Below are 27,015 nucleotides of genomic sequence, written 5' to 3'. Positions count from 1 at the left end.
ACCTCCTGACCCTGGGGCAGCCTCAGCCCTGTGAGGCCACCTGCGGGTGTCGGGCTCCACAGCTATGGTGCAGGCCCAGGATTAGTGGGCGCGGGAGGGCAGCCTCACCAGTGTGGCAGCCACAGAGGGACTTCAGAGCCCCTTCGGTGGCCGCGTCTGCCTGGCAGGATGGAGATGGGGGGGGAGGGAGGGCTCAGGGTTTGGTGGCCCAGTGTCCCCTCTGGGGGCAGCATCACCTTTGCCAAGCGGGGCACAGAGGGGTACACTCTGGCCACGTAGGGAGGAACAGGCACCCAGCCACATGGCCCCCCTCCAAAGCTGGGGGTCAGCCCAAGGCGCACTCCTGTGGCCTGCAGTCTGTCCAGCGGGCAAGGACAGATTACTAGAAAATGAGCAGAGGGGAGGGCAGGTCAGGGAAAGGCGCTGAGGTGCCTGCAGGGCAGAAGGGCGAGGGTGGGCCCACAGTCCACGTGTTCTGGTGGGGAGCCCCTGCCTTGCTCCCAGCCCGGCCCCTCCTGGCCCCAGCTGACGGACCTTCCCAGCCGCGGCCCGAGCCCCCAAGGAGTACAGCTGACACCGCCATCGCAGGACCCAGCTCTCAGACACAAGGGAGTGATGGGACCCAACTCTTAGACCCCAACCAGGGTCCAAGCTACTTGCCAAAGAAGGGCTGAGGGCTTAGAGCCACAGCTGCTCCACAGGTGGGGAGAAGTGAGGGGCCTGGCGGGGGTGCAGGGGGGACGGGGACGGGGCCTGACCTGGCAGACAGAGGTGAGAGGGCTCAAAGACAGTCCCAGCGGTCCTCAGCCCCTGACTGGCAGGATCGGGTCTGAGCCCCAGGCACCAATGTTGTCAGGGCCCATCAGTCTGGGGGGCTTCGAAGTTTTCTAAATTGCAAAGGTACTTCTTTAAGAAACAGACAATAGCCCGAATACAAAATGTCTGCCGTGGAGGCCCCTGAAACTTAGGCTTCCTGTCCCTTCACGGCCAGCAGCTTCCTCCCCGCACTATCATTCGGCCATCGGGCCTGGCCCCCACACCTCTGCTCACACTACCCACCACTCGGGTCTGCCAGTCCCATCACCGAGCTGATTTCTGGGGACTCGTGCCTGACATCACCTCCGGGAAGTCTGCCTTCATTTGTGCCCCCCTCCAGAGTGGGTGCCTTTCAGTGTTTCCACGAACCCTCCGCAACCCTGTGTCATGACGTCTGCCTATGTGCACCCCTCGCCCCAGCTGGTAAACTCTAAGGGGGGATAGAATGGGGCGGCCCAGATTCCCCTGGTAGCTGGAACCCAGGGGGCGTCCTATAAATGTTGAATGACTGTGGGAGGGGAGACAGCACCTGTGGGATGTTGGACAGGTCATCTGAGGCCCTGGGGTGAGGGCCAAATGAGATTATGGCTGGGACACCAATTCCTCTTGGGCAGTTGGTGAGATGTGGCTTCTGAGACGTGGCTAGGTCTGGGCCCTCCAACCAGCGTGCCCCCAGCCTGGAAGGAGACAGCAGATGACCCCCAGAGCCCCCATTACACAGGAGGAAACTGAGGCAGCCTCCTCCTCCCTGGTTGGTTTTGGGGATCCATGCTTGAGTGGGGCCAAATAACATGCCCACCAAACTCCCTCCAAATCAAGGATGCTGTGGCTCTTATAAGACTGCCCGGGGGCGCCTGGGTAGCTCAGTACGTTAAGCATCCAACTCCCGATACTGGCTCAGAGCATGATCTCACAGTTCGTGAGTTCAAGCCCCAAGCTGTCAGCGTGGAGACTGCTTGGGATTCTCTCTCCTCTCTCTGCCCTTCCCTGATCACACACGCTCTCTTGCTCTCTCAAAATAAATAAACTTTAAAAAAACCAAAAAGGTTGCCTGAATTGTGTCCCCTTCCCTCCCCAACCTGCGGTGACCCCCGACTCCTTACCTGATATCCAGAGCATTGCATGAACTGGTCCAGACGCCCTCCCCAGTGTGCACCCATCACCCTACTCCAGCCTCCCTAGAGCCTTCCTCCCCCAGGAAGCCCGCCCCTCAGAGCCCCTTGCCACCAGTGCCCCTCTCCATGGCTCCCACCCAGGACATCCTCACATCCAAGGCTGGGATCAGAGGCCACAACCTTTGGGTCAGATTGACTTGAGTTCAAACCCACAGTGGGGCTATGTCACACAAAGCCCTGTGACCAACAAGCTCCTGTGGTGGCTTCTCAGAGCCTCATTGAAAATGGGGTCTGTGGCCCCGACCCCAGAAGAGTGACCTGGAGGCACAGGGGGAGCCCTAACCCAGGACAACGCCTGTGATGGTTAGTGCAGGGCTCAGTGAGGGTGCAGACAAATGACTCTGAACCCCCCGTTCGTGTTCACGGCTGGACTTGGTCACCCAGAGCCAAGTGACCTTGATCCCTTGGAGGCACTGCTCATGTATAAAAAGGGGTGATGCGGCGCCTGGGTTAAATCAGGCTCAGTCAGTCAGGCATCCGTTCTTGATTTCTGCGGGGGTCACCATCTCACCGTTGGTGCGTTCCAGCCCTGCCACCACGGGGTGGCGCTAACAGGGCAGAGCCTGCTTGGGATTCTGTTTCTCTCCTCTCTCTGCCCCTCCTCCTGCACCCTCTCTCTCTCTCAAAATAAATACACTTTTTTTGGTTGTTTAAAAAAGGAGGAGGAAATCACCGATTGCCCAGGGAAGTCCTTTGCAACACTCGGCGCATCCCTCCGGCACCCCCGAGGAGGGCCCCCTCCTCCCTGGGCTCCCTCCCACACCCCTGACCCCAACCAGGGCTGCAGCCAGGTCTACGCTGCATCGCGTGTCCCGGGGTCCCGCCAGAGAGATTAGGGGAAGAGGCGTAGAGGAGGAGGGGGAAGGGGCGCACTGACCTTCTCCCTGCCTGTGCTCCGTGTCGACCGCCGCCTCCAGGTCCCCTGGCCCAGCCATGCACCCAGCTGGCCACTGCAGGCTACATGTGGGGACCAGGACAGAAGGACAGTGCTGTATATTCAGAGATTCCCAAGTCTCCAGGTCTCCGCGCCAACCCGGCCCAGCGCCCGACGGCCCCCGCCCGCTTGGGTTCGGGGTGGCACGAGGTCCCAGCGGGCGTGAGCGACGCGTGGGACCCGCCGCGCGCTGAGCCCTCGCTGTGCTGCGGCGAGGCGCGGCGCCCGTGCACGCGCTGTCCGCGGGCCCGCACGGGCCCCGTGCGCGCGCGACAGTGGACGAGGCCCGGGAGCCTCGGCAGGGTCCCCCCACCCGCGCCGGCGGGAGGGAGGCCGAGCGCGCCCCCGAGCGCGCCCCCGAGAGCGCGCGCGCGCGCGCGGCCCGCCCCTCACACCTGCGGCGGGCGGGCGGGGCGCGGCGGGGCGGGGCCGCGGCTGTCCCCGCCCACCCGGCCGGAGCCCGGGAGCCCGGGCGGAACCGAGCAGCGGGGCCCGAGCGGCCGGCGGCGCGGGGCGGTGCAGACAATGGGAGCGGCGCGGGCGGCGGCGGTGGCGGCGGCGGCGGCGACGCGGGCGGCGGTGGTCGCGGAGTCCCGGGCCCGGCGAGGACGGGAGGCCGCGCCATGAGCCCCGCAGCCGGGCGCCCCCCTGGGCCGCGCGCGGGCCGAGGCGAGCGGCCTCTGCGAGCCCCGGGCCCCGCCCTGGGGCCGGCGATGCGCTGCCAGGGCTGAGGATGATGGTAGATTGCCAGGTGAGTGCCCCCCGCCCGGCCCCGGCCGCCCTCCAGGCCGGCGGGGGTGGAAGGAGGACCACATGTCCCCGGCCCACACCCCATCCGGCGAGGAGGGTGCACGGCACCCGGTCCACGCTGAGCGCGCGCTTACGCAGTTCCGCGTCCAACCCCTCTTGGTACAACTGGGAAACTGAGAGCAGGAGAGGCGGGGACTTGCCCGGAGCCGTGAGGTGAGCAGAGCCCAGAGGAGAAGGGAGGGTCCCGGCTCCGGGGCCACGGCTCCACCCTCCCATACGGTTTCCAATGAAAATGAGAGCCCCTAAGATCCTGAGGGACTCCGTCCACCCCTTACCATGTGGGGCCCTTTCCTCTCGACATCCCGACGAGCCCGCAGGTACATACACACATTGACTTCACACATGGGGACCATGGGATGGGGTCAGAGGAGGAGTGGACACTGGGGAGGTGACAAGGGGGCAAGAAGAAGGGGACTGGAGGCAGCTCTGCCACGGGGCAGGGGCGCCCAGTGCGCTGGCAGCATGACCAGGGCTCATACGTGGGGTGGGGAGACGTGCCAGCCTGATGGCCAGCGGGGTCTCCAGGGTACCCAGGGGGCTGCCTGGGCTGGGCACTTCCCCGGGGCACCCGGAGAAGTCGGGGTTTGGGGTCTTGTGTCCGCCACCAGCCTGGAGCTAGAAGGAGACACCCCCCTAGTGGGAGGGGGCTACGGGACAGGCTTCAGCTTCCTCCTGTGTAAATTGGGCTGCATAGACGTGATGTCCCAAGGGTCCCACAGGCTTGTCTGCTGGCCCTGGACCTCCACCCCTGCCCCAAGATGCTCCTGGTCCTGGGAAAATGCTTTCTCCTCCCTCAAGGTCCTTCTGAGCGGAGGGCAGCCTGGGGGCTTGGAGGACCGAGGACCTGGATGGGCAGCACGTGGCCGAGCATGGACCCTGGTGTGGGGACCGAGGTCAAGACCCTCCTTGTCGGAGCCCCGGGGCCTCATTAGGAAGGGCTTCCAGAGGCAGTGCCCTGGCTGGGGTGAGGAAGCCTTAGGAGTGAACGGGGCACCGGGACGGGAGAGGTGGAACGGGGGACAAGGGAGGCTTCTGAAGTCCTCACATCGCCCCTGGAGCCCGCAGGTCCTGCCCCTGTGCCCCCCTAGGGCCAGGGAGGGCTGCTGCCTTGACTACACCCAAACAAAGGTGTGTGTTTTGTTTTCTGGTTTCCCTGCCTGGGGCTGTCATGCCGGTGCTGACCACCAGGGGGCAGGCTGTGTCCACTGTGCTCAGGGAAGCCTCTGGAGCGGGAAGGGACGCTCAGGGGTCATGCTGGGCGTCCCCTGCCCCCACCCCAACATGTACCTCTTACTATTAGTCTGCATGTCCACAGCGTGAGCTACTCAGAGGCAGGTAGGGACTCTGAGATTCTCTCTGGACGCATTCAGCCCCTGTACCTCTCACCCTGAGCAGGGGCTGTGTTGGGCCCAGGGGCCGGAGGCAAAGGTCCAGTGAGGTCCCAGCCCTCCAGGAGCTCACAGCCCAGAGGGGGAGGTGGGTCAAGGCACAAGAGTGAATCCGTGTGAAAGAAAGACAAAACACTGTCAGGAAATGAAGCAGGGTGAAGGAGGGTGGCCAGGGGCCCCTGGGGGGGGGGGGGGTCTCACAGGCCTCCAGGGTGGCCCTGATGCTGGGACCCAGAAGGACAAGAGGAGCCAGTCCCACACACATCTGCAAGCAGTGTGCTGCGGGGACAAGCAAAGCTGCACAGAGGGTTTGTCTGGAGAGGAGCTGAGGAGGAGCCAGTGTGGCCGGAGCGAGCTCGGGAGGGAGGAGGGCGGGCCCAGCCCCCAGCCTGGAGGATGGACTGTTGTCTGTGCTGGGGGACACATTCACCTTACTTGGACCACCTCACACTTTCTGTACCAGTCTCCTGGCTCGGCTCGGCTGGGAGCCTCAGCCCCACGGTCACCCAGGAGGCCAGGGCTGCAGCCTCAGCTGAGGCTCGACTGGGGCAGGGTCTGCCTCCAAGACTGCGACCTTGCACATGTTCTTGGCAAGATTCATCTGGGCAACGGGTGTGGGCAGAGAGATATTCCAGAAGGAAGTGTCCTGTGGTCAGGATTGATTCAAGGCAGGGAGGCTGAAGATGAGGGTGATAATTGGGGCCTCTGTCTATTGTGTGCTCACATGCACTCTGTCCTCGCTGCCTAGGTCGCCTCCTGCATTGCCATCAGGTTCCTGGGGCTCTGCCTGGGACACTGGCTTGCCTGCACTTGGCTAGGGGAGCAGCGGTGGGAGATGCTCCTGGGGGAGGGGTTATATTCATTTTTTGTTGCCACTGTCACAAAGGAGCACAAGCTGGGTGGCTCAAAACAACAGAAATGTATTCTCTGTCAGTTCTGAAGGCCAGAAGTCCAGAATCAGCAGGACTTTGAGTCGGCAGTTCCGTGCTCTGTCTGAAAGCTCTAGGAGGGGATCCTTCCTACCTCTTCCAGCTTCTGGTGGCTGCAGCAAGCTGTAGTGTTCCTCGACCCAGGGATGCATTGGTCCGAACTCTGCATCCATTTCACACGGCCTTCTCTGCGTGTCTGTGTCCGGTTATCCCCTGCTCGTGTAAGGACACCGGTCGTTTGATTAGGGCCCACCCAGATCCAGCGTGCCCTCGTCTTAACTTGATGACATAGGCAAAGACCCTCTTTCCAAGTAAGGTTTGTGCACAGGTGCTGGGTCAGGACTTCAGCCTAGCTTCTTGGGGACACAGTTCAACCCACAACGAGGGGCGTTGGAGTGGTTCTCCCTCCCCCTCCGAAGGTCAGGTACCCAGGTGCCCACGGGGATAGGGGGCACAGTTGGTGTCTGCGGAGGTCTGGGGGACTCTGCCCCCAGTTTGTGGGTGTGAGGGGAGCCTGAGGGTGTGCTGTCACCAACAGCAGGTGGCGCTGTGACCTCCTTACTGCCGCCCTCGCAGGGCTCGGAGGCTTGGAGTGGCGCTAGAGCAAAGATCTCACCTCTCAGTTGCGAGGAGACAACACTCAACTGTAAACACCAGAAGCACCGTCATTTCAGGGGTGACACGTGCCATCAAAATCAAACAAGGTGGGGCCACGGGATGGTGAGCCGGTGACACCTTGGACAGGAGGCCAGGGAACCTAGCAGGAACAGGCCTTCCGAGGTCAAGAGTCTGCGTTTCCTCCTACACCTGCAAGTTGAGCCGGCCCTTCTCAGCCATTTTTCAAGGGCCCTGCAGCTATGATTACGCTCTGTGGTTTCTGGGCAGCTCCCCCGTTACTGTTACCGAAGGGCAGGGCGGCTGTGTCTGAGGAGCACGCAGAAGGCAGCCGTCTGGATGGGTGGGCTGTCGAGATTGAGGGGTCCCTGTCCCCAGAGACCCTTCCCAAAGGGTCCCCCCACTGCTCACCTGCTGGGGTTCTGCCCGGTCCTCATACAAACCGGAGAGGGCCATCTGGGGCTGAGGAACAGGGGCCCTGGACTCCCCACGGGCGAGTAGGCTCCTAGGGGCATCAGTGAAATGAAGCAAAGTGCCCAGGGTGGCCTGGCCCCAGAAGAGAGGCCATTTCTTACTGTGGCCCCCTGGGCACTTCTGGGTCCCACAAGGCTCAAGTCGCCAGCCCTCGACAGTGGGTCATTCGCTGATTTCTACGAGAGGTACTTACCCAAGGGCCTCTGAGCATCGTGCCTGGGCTTCACTCTGGGAGGATGAGACCGTAGAGAAGAAATACAGGAAAAGGGGTGTAGGACCGACCGCAGATCCTGGGAGAAGGCATTGGGACCCCGGGGACCTGCACACCAGCCATTGGACTATGCTCTGCAGAATAACCCCCGGACCGTCCCACACTGCTGCCGGGTGGTATGGATGTGGCCTATAGCGCCACCCCCCCCCCACACACACACACACATCCCCCTCCCCCCGCCGCCCTGGCCCTGGCCTTGGCCTGCACTGTCTCATTATATCCACAAGATAGGTACCACTGCCATCTTCATTTACAGCAGGGGAAACTAAGGCACTGGAAGGTGAACGGGCTCCCCGACTAGGTAGTGGCAGGGCTGGTGGGGACGTGTCCCTGCATGCAGACACGCCCGGGAGGGGCTGGGCGTAGGTGCTGGGACCAAATTCCTTGCAATTACAATAAGCTTCCGAAGTCTGGGCTGGGCAGGCCCCAAGGTGATGGTTAACAGTGGGAGTGGAGACATAAACAGAGTTAATGAGCCCCTTCCTCCTCCTCAGCCCCCACGCCCCCTCCCCTCGCTCTAATGAAGGCCTTGGGCTCTGGGCTCTGCATTTTCTCGGAGTTCTGGGTGTTTGATGCTCAGATTCTTCACTTAGGGTCACTGCCGGCTGTGTCTCCGTGGGGGCTGGGGAATGAGCTTAGGGAGCCTGGATATCTCCCTCCAGGGCGGCCAAGCCAGGGTGAGGAGGTGGAAAAGAGAGGGCATCCCCCTAAAAATGACAAGCCCCAGAAGGAGGGAGAGTTCCCATGGTAACCTAGAGGGGTTGCTTGGCAACTACAGGCCCCCAAAATACTTGCCTGCAGGAAGGCTCAGGGCTGGGGCTTTCCGATGGCCTGTGTGTAGACGCTAGCAGTGGAGTCTGGTCCACCCCGCCCCCGCCCAGCAGCCCCCACCCTGGATCCTTCCAGAGGGAAACCCTGGTCTGTTCCTCCCTCCCTGTAGCTCCACCCTGTATCAGGCCGGTCCCCTAGCAACAGAGGCTATTTCCTGGATACCTGAGTGACAGTTGATGGCACAACGTCAGAAAATGTAGGGTCAGAGAGCACCGTAGATGGGGCCAGGCGCCAGCCAGAGTAAGGGGAGCTGGGCTTGGTGCCCTGTACTTTGTACCCACTGCAGCCACGAGTGACCTGGGCCTGGGGACAGGGTGGCGCAGCGGCAGGGAGGTGTGGCTGGGAGGGTGGGGTGGGTAGAGCCCCTGGAATAGGGAGCTGTGGTTCTGGTCTGAGCCAGCTGAGACTAGCTTTGTGACCTTGGCAGGTCCCATCTCACCAGCCTCAGTTTCCCCATCTGTGGCCCCTTCTTCCCCTGTGCCTGTGTGTTCACCATTCAGTGCACGAACACTGCCCTGTAAATCATGTCACCTACTGGGGCTTTGGGGGTGGGGCAGTGAGGGGCCTCTGGGCTTGCTCATCCGCTGGCCTGATTCCATCAGGGTGCTGGGGGGAGGCAGGCGGCCTCACGGTTAAGGCCATTGGCTTTGGAGATGGAACCTGTGTCTATATCCCAGCATAATGCTTGTTACTGAATGTCCTAGAATGGGCACCAAACCCCTTGCTTTTCCTCCAGCTGTGAGCAAAATATGGGAATGGAAGGAAGTCTGGCCCTGCGGGCTGTTAGGGGCTGCTTTCCTTCGTGGGTGCTGACCCTGTACCTATCAGTGAGCGGACTGGCCGGGGCTGTGTCCAGCAGGGAGGGCGCAAAGCCCCGGAGCCCCTGCCATGCCTTGGGATGGAGGAGAGAGGGCCTCGGAGGGCCAGACTGCCCTGGGGTGGGTCGTAGATTTTGGAGCCGGGAAGATCGTGAAGCCCAGGTGCCCCCTGGGGAGGGCGGTGATGGGTGGTCTCGTTGGTGAGGGGTCCCGGGTGCCCTCAGGGAGCCTGGATTCTAGTCTGACCTTGACCATTCAACTCATTCTGTGACCTTCGACTATAATCCCACCCTCTGAGCCTCCCTGGCCTCCCAAAGGGGAGGGGGCGTGCCCACCTCTGGCGTTGGGAGGAGGCGTGGTGGCCTCCTCTGCCCAGTGCCGGGCACGCACGTTCGGCGCGGGGGCGGGGGCGGCGGCTCCCGTGGCTCCCGCGCCTCTGCCCGCTGTGCCCCACCGCCCCTCACTCGTGCGCGGCGGGAGGAGGGGGCGGGGCGAGGGCGGCGCAGACAATGGCCCGGGCCCGGGTGGCGACGACGGTGCCCGGAGCGGGGCGGGACGCTGCGAGCCGGGCGCCCGGCGACCGCGGGCGGCGCGCTCCAGCCCTCGGCCCCAGGCGGGGTGCGGCCCCTGCCCGCGTTCATGCTGGTGGTCCCGCCGAGCGTGCGGGCGGACGAGGTGAGCCCCAGCCCCGCGGGCTGCCGGGGGAGGAGGGGCAGGGGCCGCAGGGTGGCGGGAGCCCAGAGGCCGGAGCGCTGCCCCGCCCCCACGATAGAGGCGGGCGCGCTCCACCTCGGGCTCTCCCCCCCTTTTCTAGGTTGGGATCCGGAGTGGGCTCCCTTGGGGAAGACCCCGCCTGAGGTTCCAAGTGTGCCCACCTGCCCTGTGGGTCCGCGCTGGGGTAGGGAGGGCGTGGCCCGGGCCAGTGAGGGGCTGAGTCCAGAAACCTGCCCCGCCCCCCCCCCCCTCCCTTCTTGAGATCTGGGCGAGCGGGCGCAGGCCTTCCTTCCAGGAGCTCCTTTCCCTGTAACCGTGCGGGTCAAAACTGGGCGGGGGAGCGTGTGTGGGGAGGACCGGAGTGTGCGGGCCCTGGGGGCTGCCGCCACCCGAACTGAATCTCTCTGCCTGATTCTTGCCGCAGCCACTGCGGCTGGGCCGAGGCGGGAGCATAAGGAGCCCAGCCCTGGTTATCTCTGTCCGCTGCTCTCAGCACGCGAGGTCAAGTCTGTCTGGAGGTCAACGGGGAGAGAGAAGTCTGGGAAGGCCGGGTGGGAGCCCTGGCTGGGGCTTGCTGGACCCCCGGCAGGTACTTTCCTTGACTCCTCTGTGCCTTGGCTGCCTCACCTGTGGATGTCAAGGTGTGTGAATGTGCTGGGGAAGCAGGTACTGGCACCAGTAAGCCCTCCGCAGGTGACAGGAAAGGTCTCTTCCAAGGAAGGCAGATGGTGTGGGGGCCAGAGAAGTTGAGTAGATTGCCCAGGCCAGAGGGTGAGCCCCACCTGGATCGCCTTCCTCCCTGAGGCCAGAGTTCTAGGTCCCCGCCCCCCCCCCCCCCCCCCGCGGGGTGTGCTGACCAGGAAGTTGCCCGGGGGTGCCCTTTGGCCCTCTAGTTGATAGGGTTGAAAAGGGTGAGGCAGTCCGCCTGGCCTGAGGCCCTGGGCGGCCCGAGAGGTGACAGCTGTGGGCTCCCGAGACAGGGGAGCAGAAAGGTAGGCAGGCAGTGCCCCGTGTGGACAGGCTGAGCTGCCCCCGCCTGCCCCCCTCCCTGCAGCAGGGGACAGTGGTTCTCCACTATGTCAAGGAATCTTCTTCGCAGCCACGTGGGACCGGGAGACCCTTGTGCAGCACACGGGGCTCCTTTCCTTCTCCCCAAGCCAGAAGCAGGCGCGGGGTGGGACCCGAGGGCGCACGCTCAGGGTCTGGGGACGCCGGTGGCCGTCACTGTCTGGCAGATGCGCGGGGGGGGGGGGGGGGGGGGGGGGGCGGGGCTGGCGGGGGCTGGAGGTACCTCCGGGGCTTCTGGGGTTGACCTGCGGTCCTGCACCTGCGCATGGGAGCGTGGGTGCACGTGACTTGGGAGGAGCCCCATGCCTTTGGGTGCCGGCACATTTGAGTGCATCTGTATCCACGTGCCTCGTCGTGGGCCCCCAGTGTGCACGACAAACCCAGCGGCAGCTGAGTGAGCACGTGTGTGAGGGGGCTCGTGTGGAAACACGGCTAGTTACGGGGGTGCGTGTGCGGCACGAGTTCACGCGTGTATTTGTGCATCCGCGCGCGCGCGTGTTTGCATCTTGGATTTTCAAGGCGCCAGCCCCCCCCCCCCCCCCCCCCCCGTTCTTGACCACGAGGAACCCCAGGTGTTCCTACCCCCTCAACTTCTCAGTGTCGGTTTCTCACGGTTTTTGTTTGTTTGTTTGTTTGTTTTTAAGTTTATTTTGAGAGACAGAGAGGAACGGGGGAGAGAATCCCAAGCAGGCTCGGTGCTGCCAGCGCAGAGCCCGATACAGGGCTCGGTCTCACCAACTTTGAGACCATGACCTGAGCTGAAATCAAGAGTCGCACGCTTAACCGACTGAGCCACCAGGCGCCCCACGTGCCTCATCTGTTAAAGGGGTTAATAAATGTACAAAAGCTTACAAGGCTGGGTGGCTTTAAAGTACTCAGCCCTGTGCCCGGCGCACAGAGCCGCTCTGTTGCCTGCTGGCGGCCGGAGATCTGCACCGCTCTTGGCGGGTGCCCGGCAGGGGGGGTCCACCCGGTGCCTTGCAGAGCTCAGCACATATCCCATGTACGAGCAGGTGGAGGCAGGGAGGAGAGGCCCTGGAACCTCGCCAAGGAGGAGAAACCAAGGAAGGAGCCAAGTCCTGGGCCTGGCAGAGGGACCGTGGGTGGCAGGAGGAGGCTGGGACACAGGCTGTGTCTCCGAAGCTGTCAGCCCCAAGGCCCTGGGAACCCAAGGCATTGCCCCCATCCTCTCCTGCCCCCTCCACACCTGGGGAAACTTCCTTGCCGAAAGACTGTGGGAAAGGCACCAGCCCCCCACCCCCCGGCAGCCAGCTGGAGCCCCGGGTCCCTTCCAGAGGCTAGGGCAGCTCAGGGGGCCCCCCTCTGAAAGGGTAGCCCTGCTTCCCAGGCCCTGGGCCCCCGCATGCAGACAGCAGGCGGGTGGCGGCACCGGGCACACAGTGTCCCTGGCACGGCGGGCACCCTCCTCACCACAACGGCCCGTTTGTCCCAACTCCCCTGGCCCTGAAGCCCCAAGTGACCAGGCCCTGCCGGGCACAGCGGCCTGACTGTGGGCTCCGCTCCCCCCACCCACCCAACCTTTAGCAAGCCCCGCCTGTCCTTTAGGGAGAGGCTCCTTAGCGCAGGCCAAACCTCTACTTACCCGATCAGCGGAGACCCATTCCCCAGGAATTGCGGAAGGAGAAAAAAACCCCAGGTTGAACCAGAGCTGAGCCGACTGCCTGCCTCCCCGCCCTGACACCCCACGGCAGGCTGGCTTCTGGGAACCTCCTGGCTCCTGCTTCCCAGAAAGCCTGGCTCGCCTCCAGCCTCGCTCTCCGGAAGGCGCTGTCATGGCAGGCTGGCAGAGAGGGCCTTGCCCTTCCTGTGCTCTTTGACATCCCTCGGGCTCCTCTCCAGCTCTGCTGCCTCCTCCAGGAAGCTTTTCTGGCGGTCTCCCCACGAGGAACCCTCTGGCCCCGAACCCTGAAGATTTTTCGAGTCCAGGAACTTGAGACTGGAGAGACTGGGTGGACCATCCAGGCGTTTGTTGAGAGCCCACCGTGCGCCTGGAGCTGCCCTAGGCATCGGTACGTCAGGGGGAACAGAGTCCCTGCCCTTCCCAGGGCTTACGCCCCTTCCAGTGTTAAAAAGAGGGAAGGGCTGAAAACACGTGGGACGCCCAGGGGTGGCGTGTGCATACGTGAGTGGCATGGCCACCCACCTACCTGTTGGCAGTTACGAGAAAGCACCACGGCCCAGGCGTCCTTCTGGGCACTTGGGTATGAAGAGCTGGGAGCCCGGGGGCCGGGTGGGAGAGGGGGTATGAAGCCAGCCCACAGTGGATGAATTGTTCTGTGAGTCTTCCCCCACAGGGTACTTCCTGGCTCCCCCACCCTATCGAAGGCTGCGGCGACGCTCCACCCCTCTTAACCCTCTTCTGGTTTTGCTTCTCCAGCACACCCACCCCCCCAACGCCGTAGTTTACTTCTCGTACCCCCGACCAGAAGGTGACTTTGACCCGTTTGGTTCCCTCGTGTGTTTTGGGCACTTGCACATGGCCTGGTCCCTCCCTGGCAGGTGCCCTGTAGACTCCCCAGGGCGGGTCTGCGATGATGTCCTCGAAACTACTGCTGGTCCTCGGGGACGTGGGGTGGAGTGAACTTGTTTGGAGATTTTTACGGCAGCTGGACTCTGCTAGGAGGACTTTCTGTGGCATCTTATGAAGTATCAGTTGTCCCTGACTTGGCACGTCCCGGGCCACCTTGGGGTAATGTTTTTTTGACCGCGGGGCCTATGCCAGGCCCTCTTCCCAAGTGCCCCCATCCGTTGGAGACAGAAGCCGTCTCCTTGTGTAGGGCCGGACAAGTCTCAGCAAGTGACAGGCTGCGGGTTTGAACCTGGATTCCGTCTACCCAGGGCCCCCAGCTCATAGCTGCCACTCTGATCCTTAAAGTTAGACGTTGGGCTCGTTGGCAAGACGGGCACAAGGAGCAGGCCCAGAGGGGCCTCGGCTGCCGTGAGAGGGGGTCTTGTGGTCCCCTTGGCGGGGCTGGAGCCTGCCAGGCACGAAGCCAGCAGCAGCAGCTGGGGCAGGGCCTGGATTCTCGGATCCTCAGCTTCTCAGCAACCTGGGTGACTCAGTGGGCCGGTATAAAGGGCCGGCAGGCAGGCAGGCAGCCAGCACAGGGGAGTCCTGGGCGGGTGAGTCAGCAGCTGGAGAGGTCCACCGACCTACCTCCCTACCGCCGGTTACTGTTCTGCGTGGGGCGGGGCTGAGCCTCGGCTGCCAAAGTAACGAGCCCCTCCTCGCCTTTCTGCCTCCCAGCTCTGCCCCACCGTGGCAGGGGGTCCCCAGGTCTCCCCAGCCTGGAGCAGAGGAAAGGGCTGCCCCATTTGCGTCCACGGCCTTCCTCTGGCCCTTCTCAGCCTTTCTATAAAGGAGGGGGGTCCTCTGCTCACAGAAGGGCACCAGGAGAATAGTATCAGCCTCAAAGCCAGACTGCCGTGTGACTTTGAATCTGATGGGTCTCCAAGCTTCTGTCCCTGAGCCCACCTGTAAATCTGCTTCACATATGGGGACATGTCATATCCACAGCGGCGCATCAGTGAATAGTAGAAACATCTAGGGCGGCGGGTCATTGAGTCCAGCTTATACACTGGGCTGGGGGGCAGAGGGGCGGGGGAAATTGAAGTCAGGATCCCTAACTGGGCCTCATACAGGGAACAGACCACCCACCTGCTGACAGGGACCCGGCGGCCCCACGTGTGGTCTTTGACCCGGCCCAGAGTGGAGGAGATTGAGCTGCCTTGGGGGCCAGACAGGCCAGGGTATGTACCTGGCCTTGGTAGTGACCCACTGTGCATCCTTGGGCAAGTTGTTTGCCCTCTCTGGGCCTTGATCTTAGTTTTACGGCAGAGATGATCACTGCGGCTGCGTCTGTTTCACAGATGCTGCGTGGAAAAGTCCTTTGTCCCCAGAGAGGAGTGAGGAGGGACAAAGGCGGAGCCGGGCTGGGCCCTGGGTGCCCAGGAGGCATCAGGAGCCGCTCCGGCCTCCAAGGCTTCTAAGTGCAGGCAAGCTTTTGCCTTTGGCTGCAGGGCGGCAGCGTTTGCAGTGTCCCGGGCCAGGGGCCTCTCTCAGAGCTGAAGAGGGAGGGGAAGCCAGAGGAGATGCACCCTGGTTCTGAGCCCTGTTCCTGGCTCCGAAGGCTGGTCCCTCACACGCAAGGCTGCAGCGTCACCTGACCTAGCAGTCTGGCAATGGCTCTGACCTAGCAATTTGGCAGTGACCGTGTGATGATGGGGCTGCAGGTTCCCGGAGATGAGGGGGAGGGGAACTGGGCTGTCCCGCGCCCCCAGCAGGACCCCGAGTCGGGTCAGGAGGCTGCCGAAAGAGGAGCCAAAGCCAGCCAGGCCTCTCCTATCTGCTTCCTGGACAGGATGTTGTGCCGAGTAAACAGCTTCGAGAAGAGTCACGGCTCGCTCGGGCTCTGAGTCACAGCTCCTAGCGACAGCCACACATGTTTATAAACAATGTGCTTTGCACCCACCAGGGCCCGCCCCCCAGGAGCCCGCAAAGCGTGAGAGGAACCCCCCCAGATGTGGGATGTAGCAGGGGCCCACCCAGGAGTCCCTCCCCTGCCAAAGGGCTTAGGTCTGGGTGGCGGGGAGCTTTGGCGCGTCTGTGCACGCATGTGTGCTCGGGAGTGGGGTTTTGCTGCGTCTGGGCTTGTGTGTGGCCGGCCAGGTGCGTCAACCCAGAGCCATCTGGTGTGGTGGGCAGAGCACAGGACTGTTGGCAGGTCACGTGACCTCGGGTCCTGGGCGAAGCATCTCAGGGCTGGCGTGAGTGTCCCCGGGGGCCGAGTTCACGCAGAGCTCCGTGCACAGTGGGCGTGCATAGGAAATGCTTGTGTGCGTGCGCCTCAGTCCTCAGGAGGCCCAGCCCCCGGAGGTGGCAAAGGGGTGGGGGTGCAGGTGAAGTGCCCCTAACTGTCCCCAGCCCCCAGAGCCCTGGCCCTCCGCAGCCGGTCTTTCGTTCCAGGCAGTGACAGTGATATGGCGCACCATGTGGTGACACCAGACTGGCAGGGAACAAAGGCGCCTCTGCTCTCCCCCTCCCGGGTGGGAGGAGGGGTGGATGCGCCCTGCCCCTCCCCTCCCCTGTCCCGCCTTCCCGGGGCTCCCGTTTTTTTCTTGCCTGCAGCTGGTCTCCCCAGCCTGGGCCTTCCCGGTGAGCCCTGTCCTGGCGGCCTGGCTCCAAAGGCCCAAGATGTCCGGGGGGGGGGGGGGGGTCGCTGGAGAAGATCACGGGGACCCTTGTGTGACACTGAGGAACTACGGAAGGGAGACGTGGTGCCTTGCAAGGGGCCTGGTACCTGGGAAGGGCTCGGTAAATGCTCCTGGAATCAGAGGCATTGACACACAGATGCACCTAAGGGGCAGCCTGTACCCCCGTGGTTCCCACCACCCACCCCCACTTCCTCCAAGGGCCTCTTGAAGCTCTCCCCCGCCCCCAAACACGTTCGCCCAGTCGGAAGCACTTTCCCTTCCACTGACTCCTTCCACAGCACCGGGATGAGGAGGCCGGGTCTCGGGAAAGGCACTCCCCACCCCCTCAGTTCAGCTAAGGCCCCCAAAGGCTCAGGAGAGCTCGCCGGGATGCATGGAGGACAGCCAGGCTGCATCAGGCAACGCCCGAGGTCCCACAGCCAGGCAGCACGGGGGGCTGAGCGGCCGAGGTTCTGAACAGCCTGCGCACCCCAGGGCTGTCTGCCCCCTGGAGCTCTACTGACTCCCGGGGGCCTGGCGCCTCCACCAGCGCTCCGGGCCTCTTTGCTGCTTGTAGACAGCAGACGTTCCTGGGTCATCCACTGGGATCCAGTTCCGGGGCCCATGCTAGCACCGGACAGACCCCAGATTGCCATTTGGAGCTGGCCCTCAGAGATGGGAGCCAGGCAACGGCACCCGCCAACATCCCTTGGGTGTTTATTACGAGCCCGGCACGGGAGCAGGCTTACGACTGTGGGAGAGGATCAGAATGCACATACCTTGGGTGCCGGCCACCAGCAGGCCCCTGCTGAGGTCTTGCCAAATCCTCAGATGAGGAAACTGAGGCAGTAAGTGACGCTAAGTCACTGGCCCAGGGTCTCAGCGCTGGCTGATTCAGAGCCCCGTCGCCTGTGCCGTTTCTCAAAGGTCACGGTGGGCACGAGGGTGGCACGGGAGGCAGGTTCCACCTGGGACTTCCAGCTCTGTTTCTCCGATGCCCACCCAGCCCCCCACCCCTGGATGCCCACCTCCCCAGGGATTCCTATTTTTTTTTAATGTTTATTATTTTTGAGAGAGAGAGACAGAGCGCAAGCAGGGGAGGGGCAGAGAGAAGAGGGGAGACACAGAATCGGAAGCAGGCTCCAGGCTCTGAGCTGTCAGCACGGAGCCCGACGTGAGGCTCAAACTCACCAACCGTGAGATCATGACCCGAGCCGAAGCGGGACACGTTAACGACTGAGCCACCCAGGCGGCCCAACGGATTCCTAACTTGTGCTCACAGGGATTCTTTTGCGCCTGAAAGAAATTTTCCTCTGGAGCCCAGCAATGAGAATTCGAGGCCAAGAGGTGCAAGGGGGGCAGGGGTTGGGAGGGTTCAAGTGTGAAAACCTCTGTGTCTGCCCCTCCCACCCCCACATCCATGACAGATCAGGAAACTGAGGCTCAAAGGGAAGAGGAACATGCAGGTCCCATAGGGAGGCAGTGCTAGGCGGGGACAGGAACCAGGTCTCAGCCCCTGGGCTTCGAGCAGCCTGCTCAGCCGGGTCCCCTGCGCCCCACAAAACCACCGGAAGAGGATGTGAAACTCAGGCAGAGTGAGTGCTGGTGTGGCTCTGTGTCAGGGCAGCATACTGGGCCCCCGCCACCCCACCACAGCCAAGGGACCCGATGTGCGTGCAGACCGGCTCCAGAGCCCCTGCGCCGCCCTCTCTGCTCCCAGCCCCTGTCAGCCCCCTTGCAGCCAGGGGCAGGACGTCCATCCCGCCAGGGGGGCCTGCAGGGTAAGGAAGCAGCCCCGCCTCTCAACCTCTCTTTGCCCTGGGACCTCTGGGTTTGGGGATCTGGGCTCTGAGCACTGATGGAAGGAGCATCTGTGGACTCTGCAGAGCTTCAGACAGACACAAGTCCTGAATTCTCCCTGTGAGATTTCGGGCAAGCCCCTGCTCCCCCCGGGCCTCGGTTTTCCCATTCGTCAAATGGGTGTATTGGACTCGTTCAGTGCTTTCCGATGTCTGGTTTGCAGCAAAATGAGAAAAGTGGGCACAGGGTTGTGCGCTTTTCTTAAAGCCAAATGCACTCGTTTAACAACTGCCCTCTTTTCTGATGGTGTCTCCTAGTTATTTTTGGTGGCATCTTTTTTGGAACGATGGTATTTTTTTTTTTTCTACGCTACTTGGCAAAGTAAATACTTGTCAACCCTCGGTTCGTCTTGCAGTTTAAAATGAAGTCTTGTAGGGAGCGCCTGGGTGGTTCAGTTGGTTGAGCGACGGACTTCGGTTCAGGTCATGATCTCGTGGTTCCTGAGTTCGAGCCCCGGCGCGTCGGGCTCTGTGCTGACAGCTTGGAGCCTGTTTCGGATTCTGTCTCCCTCTCTCTCTGCCCCCACCCCGCTCACGCTGTCTTTTTCTCTCTCAAAAATAAATAAACATTAAAGTGAAGTCTTGTATCTGGGGGCCACAGCCAAGGAGCTTGAGGGCAGGGTGCAGGGAAGCTTCAGGAATGAGGCGGTGGCTTTGAGTAAGTGAGGATGTCCTGTGCTCCCTCCAACGCCGCCTGGCCAGGCTCACACCTGCCTGGTGGCCCCGCTGGCTGAGCCCTGTTTTGATCTCGGTGACTTATACCTGCCAGTGTTGTAACTCTGGGGAATGGGGATGGGGCCTTGGGGTGGTTTTTGGAGGGGACGGCGGGGCCCAGCCAGGAGGGGCCGTTCTGGCTGGAGCTGCTCACACAGCCTTGGCTGGCCCACGGCCTGGGACAAGCGGGAATTCCTGGCCCTGCCCATCATGGGAGCAGGTATGACAGCCACGCAGGTGACACCAGGCCTAGGCACTCGGGTGCTGGACTCCACCGGGGCAGCCAGGCATCCAGGCAGACTGGCAGAGGGCCTCCTTGGGAGCCCAGCCCCTGCCTGGCTCCCGTGCCGCCATGGCCCGGGAAGCCAGGCCCGCTGCGCCCAGGGTGCGGAAGGGCTGGGTGTTCTTTGCCTGTGTCTCTGTGGTGACTGCCAGGCGCTGGGCCATCGCCCGCCGCGCCACGCTCCGAAGCCCCGCACCTTGGCCAGCATCTGTGCCAGCACCAGCCACCGAGGTGAGTCTCCGGGGCAACCGGGGCCGCTGCCGGGAGGCCGGGTGGGTCACGGCCAGGGCCCGCCGCCCCTCCCTCAGAACTGGTTGAAGGAGTCTGGCCGGAAGCCAGCGGACGTCGCCATCCGTGTCTGAGAGGAGGGGGCGCACTCGGCAGTGGCCGTGTGCGCCCCCCCGCCCTGGGCCGGCCTGTCCCGCCCCCTGCCTGGGCGGCCGCTGCCAGGGAGCTGTGGCGTCCAGCGTCTCCTGTTCCTGTCGTGCTTCTCAGATTACCAAGGGCTCCTGGGCATTGTTTTATCATCCGCTCTCCTGAGAGCCCGGTGGTGGCGTTATTATTATCACCCCATCCTACTGATGGAGAAACTGAGGCCGGGAAGGTGCAGAGCAGGGACGAGCACAACTCTAGGCTCCAGATCTCAAGAGAGAGTCTCCCAGACCTACGGGGCTCCCCCTCGGCCGTGTGTGCGCGGGCTCTGCGAGGGTCAGGACCCGGCCTCCGACTCCGTTTCCTTTCCCAGGGCTCCCCTCTCTGTGATTCTCTGTGTTTCGGCCTCCCCTGCGGTCTCTGTGTGCATTTCCATCTACTTGTGTCTCTTTCTGCCTCTTCCTCCTTCCTCCCTTCACCTCCAGCCGTCGCAGGGTGGCTGGGTGGCCTTCAGAAGTGTCAGGGGTCAGCGACCCCTGGGGTGGTGGGCCCCAAACTCTCCAGGAGTGGGGGACCGTTATCAGAGTGGCCCCTGGCTCCCACCGGTGTGGGTGCTGTTTATCAGGGTGAGCCGGCTGCCCTGTGCTCCTCTGAGTGACCCCCCTCCCTCCCCCCGACACCCTGGGAGTCAGTGTCAGGGGCGGCGAGAGCCCACTTCCTGGGGAGGCCGGGGAGGCCCCACAGCAAGCTCCAGGCTGGTCTGGAACCCTCGGCCTGCCCCTCCTGGGCCGTTTCCGTGGCTCCAGGCGATGATGTATTTTGTTCTAGTTGCCCGGGGACAGTAACGCCCTGTGAGGTCAGAGATTGGGGGTGACAGTGATATCACACCCCTCCGCCCAGGATGGTCTCCGGGAGGTTTAGATACTTCATTTTCCGCCTCCTGACCAACCCGGAGCTCGGCCTCCAGCCTGTAGGAAACCCCCTCCCCCTGAGGAGGAGGAGGAGGACTTGGAGGACGAGAAGGAGGCCCCTGGAGGTTCCCAGGAACCCAGTGACGGAGGAGGTGGGGCTAAGCCTACGCTCTTAGCCCAGGTGCATCACCTCCTGCCAAGGTGCGTCACCTCCTGCCAAGGTGCGTGCTCACCTGCCCACAGAGGGCCGACCTGGGAGGCAGGCAGGCCAGGAATGGTGACGTTGATGTCAGGAAATGACCCAGGAGCCTGGCCAGGCTACACCCTCTTCGTGTCCTCCTCAGGCTCTAAATATAGACCGCAAAACACAGGTGGTCACCTGCTCAGAAAGAGGTGAAAGGTCCTTTTCCACTGAGGGCCGGCCCAAGTCTGGGTACCTGGCTGCTATTTCTCACTAGGCCACCAGCGCCCTCTGTGGCCTTGGCTGAGCCCACGTTGGAGGCGGTGACGGGCAAGGCCTGCGTGGCCGCCTGGACGTGGCCTGGAGCCCAATTCTCGTGCCGAGACCTCCCCAGAGCAGCAGCTAGGCCCCAACCCCGTTCCCCGAGACCCTGTGCAGAGGCAGGGCCGGGTCTCGATTTGAACGACCACCGGAGCAGCACTGACGAATCCCCTTCCGTGTACAGGGAGGGCAAGGGGTGGGCAGTGGGTAGGAAGCAGGGCCAGGCGGCCGGCAGGGGATGGCTTGAGGCGCCGGGGACCGTAGTGGTCCTGTGTGAGCCTGGCTTGCCCCGAGGGCAGCGGGGGCACTTTTGAAGGGTCAAGACCAGCGGGAAGGAAAAAGTGCCCCAGAGATTCGGCCTCTGGACCCCTCTCCCTTCAACTGGGGGCGGCTGGCTGTCCAGGGGTTCTCCAAGCCAGGGAGCGATGGAAGGCCCGGTGGGGTCTGTGGCAAACCTACAAGCACAGGGTCTGCCCAAAGGGGACAGCTGCCCGCCAGCCCCCACCCAGCCTCCGGTTGCCCAGGAACACAGACCCCATGCGGCCAGATTGTCTGAAGTTACGGGAGAAGCCAGAACTGCGGATTTTCATATGAAATCACCTGACCTTTTACTGTTGGCTCAAAAATGTAAAAATACTTTGCAAGCCAAACAAAACACACGTGTGGGCCGATGTGGCCTGCCTCCAGCCCCTGACTGCCAGTTCTCTGCCTGTCTTGTAAGCTTCCTCTGCGGGGAGCATCCTGGCGGTGGAAAGGTCTGAACAGCATACGGTTGTTCTCGGAGCTGCTTGTGACCCCCGGGGAAGGGCAGGTGCACTCCCCGGGGAAAGGTTGGGAAGCTGGGACTGCAGGAGGTGGGGTGAGCTGTGAGCGGGATGAAAGGAGGGCCCCGATTCTAACACCCCCCCCCCCCCCCCCGCTTTCTACAGTGCTCTGTTTCTCCCAGCAGACCCTCCAAGGGCAGGGGTTATAACCTTGGTCTTTACCCACCCAAGGTCACTGGGCTGCCATGAGCCCCATGTGCACAGTATGACTTGGTTTCCCAGCCGCCCACTGCCGTGGCCCCCAAAGTGAGGCCCCCAGCCTCTTTTGATGTTAAGGACGCTGGGAGCGCCTGTGGGCCTGGGGCGAGTGATAGATAAACATGGAAGACGGCGGGGCTGGCCATGTGTCACTGCCATGACCTGGGGTCTGAAGACTGTTGCCCTCCCTTGATGGCTGCTGAGAGCCTAGGCGCATGCATTGAGGGTGAGTCTCAAACTCTGTCCTTTTTCTTTTTAACTTTTACGATGGCAGATTCCAAACAGACACAAAAATGGAGAAAGTGCATAAACGCATCCCAGTGCGGGGACTCTCTTGTTTCCGCTCACCACCCCCATGTCCTACCGTCCCCCGCAGCGGACAAGGCTTGTGCAAGTCCCGGGCACGTCGTTCTATCCGTAAAAATCCCAGCGTGTTACTCTAATAGCAACTGCAATACCGTGATCGCACCCAGAAAATGATACGGAATATCATCAAGTATCCAACAGGGTTCACATAATCTCAGTGGTCCCTTAGGTTTTGTTTTGTTTTGTTTTATAATAGTTGCCCTACTAAACAAAACCCACATGTTGCATTTGGAGATGTCTCTCACCTTTCTTTTAATCTGTGGTTTTCCCGTTACTTTTTCCCCCTGAAATGCATTTGTTGAAGAAACTGGGTGGTTTGTCCCGTCGAGATTCCCACAGTCTGGAGTTTGTGGATTGCATCCTCAAGGGTTGTGTTTAACGTGGTCCCCTGTCCCCTGTAATTCCCCAAAACGGTAGTTACACACACAAGCCTGGTTGGATGAGTGTTTAGTTTTTGCCAGGAACACTTTGTGGATGGCTCTGTTCTTCTATCAGGCAGCACCTCCCCGCTTTGGGGCTGCCCCTGCCCTGGTAAGGTCCCCGCTTTGGGGCAGGATTAGGAAGGGAGGCGCGTTGGGGCTCAGGAGAGGGTCTTGCATGCGGGAGGTGCGCCGTGACTCGCGGCCCCCGTCACTGACTGTGTGGGGCAGAGTCTCTGGCCCGTTTGACTCGGGGGCACCAAGCACCTCTGTGAGGTGCTTCACCTGTGCTGTCTCATTAGTTATGCCCCCTTTGCAGGGGAGAAAGCTGCGTTGGAGGGGAGGTGATTTGCCCACAGGTAAAGGAGTCACTTAGGAAGAGAAAAATGGAGCTGGGCTTCAAACCCAGGTTATTTCAGCGTCTGAACCTGCCCTCTGTGCTACACCAGCACCCTGGGAGCTAAGGTGTGTGTGCACGTGCCTGTGTTCACACTCATGTGCGTGCAGCTGGAGCAGTGGGCAGGTTGGCCAGGACCCCCGAGGGGAGCCCCAAAGTGGGGGTGAACAAGGCAGGGAAGGGGACTTTGTAAAAACAGACAGATGCGAACCAGAGAGATTGGTCGACTGAAGCGCACCCCCCCCCCGCCCCGCCCTCCAGCCGTGCTGGGGGCAGGTGGTATCGGGATGGAATCCCCCCCCCCTCACCTCTCCAACCTACCTGGGCCCCAACCCCAGCACCTGGACCTTCAAGGTTGGAGACGTGCTGGGAGCAGGTGGAATCCCCCCACCCCCTTGAGTCACTTGGCCTGCACGGGCCCCTTTCCAGCTGTAAAATGGGCTTGAGCTCGCTTTCCAGGCCCCTCCCTGGGAGAAGGAGATAAAGAGAGCAGAGAGATAAGTGAGGGCAGGCTCCTGCTGGATTAGCCCGGAATTCCCAGCAGCGCCTCGAGAGCGTGGCCCCAGGGGAAGGAGTGGGAAGAGGAGTTGCTAGTCAGAGGGCAGGGGCCAGTGAGCAGGTCACCCTTCTGTTGCTCTTTGAGGCCCTCCTTCCTCTAAATGCGCACCACCCACCTCTCGCCCTCCCTGGTGGCAGAGCCCAGAAGCTTCCTAAACAGCCTCCTAGGGATCTCCACCCCAAACTAAATCTACCCATCTTGCTTTATTTATTTTTAACTTAAAAAAAAATTTAAATTTATTGAGAGAGAACGCGCGCGCGCGCATGAGCAGGGGAGGGGCAAGGGGGGCGGAGAGACTCTAGCAGACTCTGCTCAATCAGTGCACAGAGCCCGATGTGGGGCTCCAACTCACGAAACCGTGAGATCAGAACCTGGGCTGAAAGTAAGAGTCGGGCACTTAACCGAATGAGTCACCCAGGAGCCCCTAGGTTTTTTAAAATGTATGTTTGTTGGTTTGTTTGTTTATTTCTGAGAGAGGGAGACAGAGAATCCCAAGCAGGCTTCATGCTGTCAGCACAGAGCCAGATGCGGGTCTCAAACCCACGAGCCATGAGATCATGACCTGAGCTGAAATAGAGAGTCGGATGCCTAACCGACTCAGCCACCCAAGTGCCCTGGTTCGGCACAGCTGTAATCGACGTTTCCATAAATAAGCTTGTATTGACAGAGACCCACGTCCCTCCCCCTGATTGCTTCCTTCGGGTGAATTCCTACCAGTGCATCATTGAATCAAAGGGCATGAGCATTTTTTTTTTTTTTAATACCCTTCATAGAAACTGCCGGATGGCTTTCTACCAGTCCTTGTCGAGGCCTTGCTTCAGGGCTGGACGGTGTTCAAGCTGCCGTGTGGGTGGGGCATGCCGGGGGCCCCACTATCCATGGATAGCTGAGGCTTGGCACACAGTGGGTACACACGATACGCTTACGGAATGTGCAGTCTGGCCTTCCCTCTCCTCTTACAAACAGAGAAAGCGAGGCCCGGCGATGGGAGACCGGTTCTGGGGAGGTCGGTAGCATTGCCAGGGCTGACAGGTGATAGTGCAGCAAAGGCCCCCGCAAGGACAGGGCTTGTCCCCACACACCACACACACACACACAGCACTGAGGACTTTACGCGCACGGGTGTACCGAAGGCACAGTTACCATTCCAGGACTCAGGAGCACAGAGCCAGGCGCAGGCAGCGGCTGAGGGCTGTGCATGACTTCCCCGCTGCGATCCTTCCCGAAGCAGAAACAGGCTCAGAGAGGTTTAGCAATTTGTCCGAGGCCACAGAGCTAGGCTTAACTGGAATTCGTGGGAGGCAGGTCTGACACCAGGGCCTCTCGACCAGTCTCAACGCCCACACAACGCTGGCACTGCACCAGCGCACGCACCCACGCAGGGCGCCTCACCGCGGGCCCACGGCACGCACAGCACGTGCACTCCGGGCCACGCTTAGGGCAGTCTCGCGAGGACGCGCGCGCGCGCGCGCACACACACACACATACACACGCCCCCGGCATCGCCGGCCCCGCCCCCCGCGCCGCCGGCCCCGCCCCGAGGCCCCGCCCCCGGCCTGACCTCCGCGGGGCCGGGCCGCCGGCGCAGAGCGCAGGCTGCGCCGAGCCGCGCGGGCCGCCGCCGCCGCCGCCGCCGCGCGCCGGGCCGGCCCCGCGCCCGCGCCGCCCCGGGTCTCGCGGCCCGGCCGGCCGGCCGCGCGCCCGCGAGCCGTTCATGGTGCAGCGCATGTGGGCCGAGGCGGCCGGGCCTGCGGGCGGCGCCGAGCCGCTGTTTCCGGGCTCCCGGCGGAGTCGCAGCGTGTGGGACGCAGTGCGCCTGGAGGTGGGCGGCCCCGACAGCTGCCCGGTGGTGCTGCACAGCTTCACGCAGCTCGACCCGGACCTGCCGCGCCTGGAGGTGGGTGAGCGGGCCGGGGAGGGGCCTTCCGCACAAAACCCGGGGCGGCGAGGGGGGCGTGGGGGCTGCCGCACAAAAGGTCCAACGCTTTGGGGGCCAGAGCCGAGACTTCGTGGTTCCCCCCTCCCCCCACCGCCACCGTCTGTCCCGGGACCTGGCCCCACCGAGCTTCTAGGTGTGCCAGTCCCGCGCCCCCTGCAGCCCAGGTAGATCTGTTCCCGCGCGCTGTCACTGTTTACGTCTGTGAACTTCTGACAGCAGGGGCTGGGCCTGCACCGGCGGTTAGGCTCGGCGGTGCAGGAGGTGAACCAGTGGTTGGGATGACAGAGTCCTCCCCGGCAGTTGGGACCACAAGGGCCTTCCAGACAACACCCCTTGGGGGCAGACAGGGATCCGATGTTCAGAGCTGCCCCGAGAAGCAGGGTGGAGGGCAGACAGGCAGGCCTCCCGCCTGTGCCTCTAGGTGTCCAGGCAGGGAGGTTGGGAGAAGGGCCTTTGAGGCCGAGGGGGTGACTCGTTTCTGGGTGACGAGAAAATATGCCGACACCCTGAATTCATAAGGATTTAGGAGGGCCCAGAGAAGGGGCATGTGCCTGCCACGAAGGGGGCTGGGGATACCTAGGTGAGGGCTGGGTTCCTCGTTTCCGGTGTGCTCTGGGCAGTGAGGCTCAGTGGCTCGTGGGGTCTCCACCTCCCACCTGACTGTGCACCTGACTCTGCAGCAGAGTCTGGCACAATCCAGGGATGGGCCCCCTCGCCCCGTTCTGCCTGAGCGTGGGGCCTGGACAGAGGCTGTCCCTGGGTCCCGGGGCTCAGGGCACATCTAGGCCAAGCCAGAGCCTTAAGAGTGAAGTTTGAGCCCCCGGCTGGTTAGAGCCCCTCCCCCTTGGTGCCCCCTCCCCTTCCATCATTTAGGGCCCCAGTACCTTGTAATTGCTGGAGATTGCCAGCCTGGATCTTGTGCCTCTGCATCCCCAGTGCCTAGATGGGGCCTAGATAGGTATTTGCCCGAGGATAGAGCATGTCTCCGTGCCCCGCATGGGGGAAAGATGGGGCGGGGAGCTCGCTGAGGGGACTGTGGGTCTGGGAGACTCCTCCTGAGCTTGGCGGATGGCGGCGCCAGGCGAGTCCTCCAGCCCTCATCCCCCCACAGCTCCAGTCTTTGGCGGCTGGAGCAGCCCCCCAGGGAGGGTGGGGGTGGGAGGCCTGACACCAGCCCAGTGCTCATCTGACTTTCATTATGTCTGGCAGTGGCTCCGGCTTTGTGTGCTGGGAGGGTCCGGCGTGCGTGCGCACAGGGGCCGGGCAGGTTCCTGGCCTGGGTGGGGCGGGCCTTTGTGGCTTCTATGCCTCCCTCCCTGTCCATCTGCATCCTGGAGGGTCGAGGAACCGAGGGAGAGGCAGATCTGAGCCCTTACCCCTGCCCAGGGGTCTGCCTTCCCTCCATCTCCCTGCTTCCCCTCCCCCTTTCTGTCTCCCTCTTTAGCTGCTACTCTCCCTCACCCGGCCTCAGCGCTGAGATCCAGGCCATGGCCGCTGTTTAGAAATCAAAGGGGAAGCTTCTGGCTGGGGCAGGAAAACCAGGGTCCTGGCAGAAGAGGAGGCCACTGCCGGAAACCAAACACAATGACCATTTACCATGGGCTGAAGGGAGGGG

At 62.5% G+C, this 27,015-nt stretch overlaps 1 protein-coding gene and 1 long non-coding RNA gene across 8 annotated transcripts in view; one reads left to right on the top strand and one right to left on the bottom strand.

Annotated features, from left to right (window-relative positions):
- Positions 1-18,967: 18,967 nt before the first annotated feature.
- RALGDS (ral guanine nucleotide dissociation stimulator) overlaps positions 18,968-27,015 on the top strand; it is a 30,418-nt gene continuing 22,370 nt past the window's right edge. For 2 of the 5 annotated variants that reach the window (XM_053908492.1, XM_053908491.1), the window contains exon 1: positions 18,968-19,144. In XM_053908492.1, the coding sequence (XP_053764467.1) occupies positions 18,983-19,144 (162 nt within the window). In that variant the 5' untranslated portion in view covers positions 18,968-18,982. Of the gene's footprint in view, positions 19,145-25,128; positions 25,359-27,015 lie in introns of those variants that run through there. The other 3 variants (XM_053908493.1, XM_053908490.1, XM_053908489.1) reach the window with 2 other exon arrangements.
- Positions 22,320-26,576, bottom strand: LOC109249978 (uncharacterized). Of its 3 annotated transcripts, none has more exons than XR_008424388.1 (3): positions 26,285-26,576; positions 23,224-23,369; positions 22,320-22,481 (listed from the first exon to the last, which is right to left on the bottom strand). It is a non-coding gene; the product is annotated as an uncharacterized LOC109249978 (long non-coding RNA). The 3 variants fall into 3 exon arrangements; XR_008424386.1 differs by lacking the exon at positions 26,285-26,576 and adding an exon at positions 24,582-24,940; XR_008424387.1 differs by lacking the exon at positions 26,285-26,576 and adding an exon at positions 24,605-24,940.

This window comes from Panthera pardus, unplaced genomic scaffold (genome assembly GCF_024362965.1).
Source record: "Panthera pardus isolate Hobbes unplaced genomic scaffold, ASM2436296v1 HiC_scaffold_20, whole genome shotgun sequence".
Classification (NCBI taxonomy): Eukaryota; Metazoa; Chordata; class Mammalia; order Carnivora; family Felidae; genus Panthera; species Panthera pardus.
The sequence above is the reverse complement of the archived record's forward strand: the minus strand, read 5'-3'. Positions and strand labels throughout refer to the sequence as shown.